The sequence below is a fragment of the Asparagus officinalis genome, chromosome 9, assembly GCF_001876935.1.
Source record: "Asparagus officinalis chromosome 9, Aspof.V1, whole genome shotgun sequence".
Taxonomy (NCBI): domain Eukaryota; kingdom Viridiplantae; phylum Streptophyta; class Magnoliopsida; order Asparagales; family Asparagaceae; genus Asparagus; species Asparagus officinalis.
The window spans coordinates 62176811-62182045 of record NC_033802.1 but is presented as its reverse complement, the minus strand read 5'-3'; the positions used below and the strand labels follow the sequence as shown (position 1 = coordinate 62182045).

Sequence of the window (5235 nt, the reverse complement as noted above, 5' to 3'; positions counted from 1 at the left end):
TTTAAGTTTATGAAATGGGGTTAATATTCCCTTTCGTACCAACTCATCTCTTTCCTAAGAGGTAAAATAGTTGAAAATCAGCATTAAGGATTGCAATTTTCACGTGTAAAAAGTAAATGTGTGACATGAAATTCCAATGCCCTTTTCGAACATGGAGAGAAGCTATTTTGACTCCTCTGGACAAGTGAAAAATATCTTTTATTTGAAAGGAACAGAAAGAAATTTGAGACAAAAAAAGAGTGCTTGCTTATTCTCAATATCGTAGGTGAAAATTAGGACAAAAGAACCCGTGTGTTTGTGTGTGTTTTCGTTTGTTCGTATTCATATTGATGCATAGGTTACTGTGATAAGGGAAATCAACTTTAATCACATCCTTTCCTTGAACATATAAGCACATAACTTACAGTTTCTACAAAGCCAGCAGAAGCTGCATCCAGCACCGCATCAAAATCGGCATCTTCATTATAGGATACTGTTTTTAGACGACGTTTAGAATCCTTGTTGTCCTTATCCACTGGTTTTAGCCTCTGCTTATGTTTTGGCTTTTCCTTAACTAAATCAAGAAGAACCTCATCTCCACTTCCATTAATTGGAGCATGCTTGTTGACTTTAGAAATTTCTTTTTCAAGCTGTACTTTTGTTTTCTTAAGGCTCTTTAAACGATCAGTGGCTAGTGCTTGCTGAAGAGTAAATCCATCAGGATTAACTTGAACAGAATCCTTATTTCTCACATTTTTATCTTCCTTGATATCTGCAATGCCTGAATTTTCATTCTCCTTTTCTGCAACAGCTTTACCCTTTTCGATGGTAGAAGCAACAGCATTGATTTCAACTTCAACAGCTCGCAACTTGTTGAAGAGATTGATTTGGCTAGTAGATGATGTATCGGTTCCGTGTTCTCCATCAAGGCTGTTGTATTCTGAGTTCTCCACATATTCGCTCTCACATCCAGCATCAGTTTTCACCTGCATGTACAGCTCTTTTCAAAAGGGAAGCAGCATCTTGCTTGACAAAAAATATATTTTCAATGCATTGTCTTTCACGGTTTCACCAACTAAAAAGCAAAAAGAGACAGCTCCAAATAGAATCCTGAGAGCTGGCTTTCTAACAAACTGTATGTCTATTTTCTCTTTTTATCAAGTCATTTAAATTAACTACCAGAGCCTACTATGGTCTAATACATAAGCATGCACATGACATGTGAATCCTGATGTGATCTTCTTTCTGTGGTTATATTAAATCTACTAACAAACTTGAGCACGATTCTATAATATAAACAAGCTCAGATGAACCAACTTTAAGATGATAAAAACAAAAGACGCTATCTGATTCTGGTAGGTACATATAGTTTCTTCTCAAAGATTCACCAATCTTTTGTGTCCAAATACACAACAATTCAACAAATCAGGAACAATCCAACTGCTAATTTTGAAGTTGTCAAGCTGGTGCTTTCTAGAATTTACTAGTAGGTCCCACATAGAATGAGAAACTGACTTCTAAAGCAACTGAAGAGAATTTCCACAAAGAAAACTTAACATGGATAGGAAGAAACAAAATGTGCCTCACTGTCATCTATAGACATACCTCTGAAAGTATTTTGCGCTCAATATCTTCTGGTTTCACGGATGTAATACCCAAACTGCCCAACAAAACATTATCCTCGTCCTCGTCATCCATATTGTCCGATGAACCCAAAAGACATCACATTTAAGATAGAGTTCTGCAAGAAAATGTACTGTTAATTCGCTTCAAATGTAAAACAGTAGAAGAAATGTGTTTCAAATAATCAGCAGCAGCACAAAAACATAAGTAAAAGCAGAAGTCCTGGAGTAAGGAAACAAGCTACTTAAAAAGTGCAGATTCACATACAAATTATTAGCAGTATGGTGTTATTTCCCAAAGTAGACAATCTTACTCCAACATTCATAAACATTGTTCCCTTGTCAAATTTAGTTAACAATACTAGCAATAAATTGACCTTCAAATTACTACAAACCCAATCCCGAAAACAAATGAAGTGATTTCCCCTCCAATGTATTGGTAGTCATCCGATCATTTTCTTGAAAAGCTCATGTGTGAGAAATTGCATAGTTATGTACCTGATACTAAATGAAAGCAATTCCACTTTAGAGAAAGAAAGTTTCTTGACAATTTCTGTCTGCAAGTGTAAATTGTTTCACATGGGTACGTCCTATACAGATAGAAACTCATCCAGTCTTTTCTCTAATTTTGACTTAATCTCAAGCCCCAATACATCTCACTAAATTCGATTCCACATAATTTTCTCCATATTTATATAATCATAACAGTAAAAAAAAAAATCCTTTACACATGAAACACTCAGAATTGCAGAAACTCTTTGTTATCCAATGTTGCAACGTAAATAATGTAAAATACTTAAGATGACTAGCACCACAAGACACACCATTTTAACTTTTACACCCAAATTTGTAGTGTTAGCTCATGCTAAGGGCCCTCTCTTCTATCATAGCAATAATTAATATAAAAATGTTTTAACACCGAGGTTAACTTCAGTCTGCACCCAACTCTACACCTTCAAATATTTAGCGTTACTCCTCCACCCCACATGCTAAAGTTTCCATTGCTTTAAATGACTTCCCCCTGTATTCACCTAATATTAACAATGTTAGCATTTCACAGGATCCAAAAAAATTTCTTTTTTTGGACAAAATGCAAAGAAGCTTTGCCACAGTTCTACAGTCTATAACTTAATGTTTCGTTATTGAGCTCAGATAAGGTCTATTATGACCAAATTTTCTCCCTCCGTCTTCGAATAATCATCAAAACACACCAAAAAAAAAAAAAGTTGATGTCTTCTGAACTCAGTAAGCCTAGGATTAAGAAAATCACTATATAAGTAATCACCCACCAAAAAAAAAACCCCAATTTATCAAAAGATTAAAAAAAAAACCTGGGTATGTAATCTAGAAGCCCTCGAATTGTTTGGGACCGCTAAAGAGAATTCGAACAAACAAATCGAATAAAGAGAATTTGAACAGAAGATTAAAGAGAGATCGCTCACTGAGAGACTGGAGAGCTCTTCGGTATTCTTTTTCCGCCCTCGGGCTTCTTCGCTGAGGACGGAGAAAAAAGGGAAGGGTGGCTTTTGCAACAAAAGCTCGGGTCGGTGGTCTCCGTGGTCGACCCGCGACCACTGCTTCTCGGGTTCGGGTCGGATCGGGTCATGTTACGAACCCGATTATGATTCTTACGCGCTCTGCTTGGGGTCCGGTAAAACATTGTGGTTGAAAAAGAAAAATAAAAAATATTTATGTTACTAAAGAGAAGGTACTCCGTTAGGCTTTTTGGCCAAGTTCTGCATGGCAAATTTTTTTTCTTTTTTTTTTTTTTTTTTTTTTTTTAAAATTTTTTTTTTTTTTTTTTTTTTTTTTTTTTGGTTCAGAATTTTGTATTTTTCACATACACGAATCTCTTCAGTAGAAAATTTATACATGACCGGTCACCGAAGCTCGGCTCGAGCACATAAACCGCAAGGGAATGGAGAACGTGCAGGAGTTGATGTGCAAAAAGAAGGACAAATTTTCTAAACCAACCTATTTGGACTTTTATTCCCAAAAAACAACCTCATTCAAAAATAATTGCAAAAACCGACCTGGTTTCAGCCTCAGTGCTGAAACCAGGTCGGTTTTTGAAAAAAACTCTCCGAAACTTCACGGGAGTTGAACTCCCGTGAAGTTTTTTGAACTACGAAACTTCACGGGAGTTCAACTCCCGTGAAGTTTCGGAGAGTTTTTTTTCAACCACACCCCCCTCTCCCATCGCTACAATAAACCGGGCCCCACATCGGATTTTAAAATTTTTAAAATCTCATGTGTGGCAATTTTAAAATCTCATGTGGGGCCCGGTTTACTGTAGCGATGGGAGAGGGGGGTGTGATTGGTGGTGTGGTAGGAGGTGTGCCCCTAACATTATTTTAGTAGTAACGCTGCAAAATATGCAAAATATAAATATAGAACCATAAAAAAAAATTCTATATAGAAGCCGCATCGCTCGTACAACTGAAAAGGAGCTTAAATATACGATCAATTCATAAACACCTGCAGGAGTCAATAATGCCACGCAATGGTTGCCGACCAACTTAAATAACTGATCATACGTTCAAAAAAAATTAATAATAATAATAATAAAGAGGAAAGACGAGGAAGAAAAACAAAAAGCAAAACACAAACTGAAATAGAAAAGTGTAGGATTCTTCAATAATGTTTTTCAGCATATTGCCATTTAACGGTCTAAACTACACTTCACAGATTAATTCAGAACCTCTACATAGAAAAAATCTCAACTACAGTTTTCAAAAAAAAAAAAAAAAAAAAAAAAAAAACTGGTCACTAGCGGGAATCTTAAAGCGATCAACGCTTCTTCTTGCTTCCTTTTCCGCCGCTGGATTTTGACGGGCTGGCAACCATGTAGACGAACATACCGATAAACCCAAGAACTGAAACCAGTGATCCATACTTCGCTAATAACCTCTGCATACAAACGTCTCTAAACTATCAGTATCAAACAAACAGTAATTGTTGTTTCAGGAGCTCTCGAGTTGCAGAAATGTGAAACAATATACCTTTGCCTGAAGAAGTTTCCGTTCAGTTACCCAGAATACGATCACAAAAGAAGGGAAGTCAGAATCGGAAAAAAAAAAGAATGTGAAATTAGCATTTCTAGTAAATAAACGTAAAGTTTACCCATTCAAACTTCTTCCCTGCAGGTTGGTCGGCGAGAATATCTAGTGGCTGAATGGGGGTTGAGAATGCCTCCTATAATAAACAAGACACATGAGAGAACATCAACGACAAAATTAGACAAAATATAATCTCAGTGACAGTCTTCCCAGTATTTGTACTATCGGTAAAATCTGAAAATAGATTAGTCACTATGAATCCAAGTTTGTCTATGATCCAAACTACATACAACCAATGTATTAAATATCAGATATCGCGGAAATATCAAACGGCCAAAATCCATATCAGATTGTGAAAATAGGGAATATGCAAAAAATAGTGGGGTGTCGTATCAGATGATGTTCACACATAACATAACATAACATTATAATATGTAATCTAAACATACTTAATGTATCATAAACATTAGAAATTGCATCATGAATAGTGATTTACATTTAGGATAACTAACCGGTTGTAAAATTTTACTTCGCGATAGACATTAGAGAGATTAGAGAGAGAGGGGAGTGGGGGG

The 5235-nt window shown here is 36.1% G+C and overlaps 2 protein-coding genes across 2 annotated transcripts in view; both read right to left on the bottom strand.

Moving 5' to 3' along the window:
* LOC109823626 (DNA excision repair protein CSB) overlaps positions 1-3121 on the bottom strand; it is a 10016-nt gene extending 6895 nt beyond the window's left edge. The window contains exons 1-4 of the mRNA XM_020389909.1: positions 3044-3121; positions 1585-1720; positions 405-965; positions 1-54 (exon numbers count right to left, since the gene is read on the bottom strand). The exon at positions 1-54 is cut by the window's left edge and continues 331 nt beyond it. Coding sequence (XP_020245498.1) covers positions 1-54; positions 405-965; positions 1585-1677 — 708 coding nt within the window. The 5' untranslated portion in view covers positions 1678-1720; positions 3044-3121. The remainder of the gene's footprint in view (positions 55-404; positions 966-1584; positions 1721-3043) is intronic.
* LOC109823517 overlaps positions 4212-5235 on the bottom strand; it is an 11501-nt gene continuing 10477 nt past the window's right edge. Inside the window, exons 4-6 of the mRNA XM_020389798.1 lie at positions 4725-4796; positions 4604-4609; positions 4212-4511 (exon numbers count right to left, since the gene is read on the bottom strand). Coding sequence (XP_020245387.1) covers positions 4392-4511; positions 4604-4609; positions 4725-4796 — 198 coding nt within the window. The 3' untranslated portion in view covers positions 4212-4391. The remainder of the gene's footprint in view (positions 4512-4603; positions 4610-4724; positions 4797-5235) is intronic.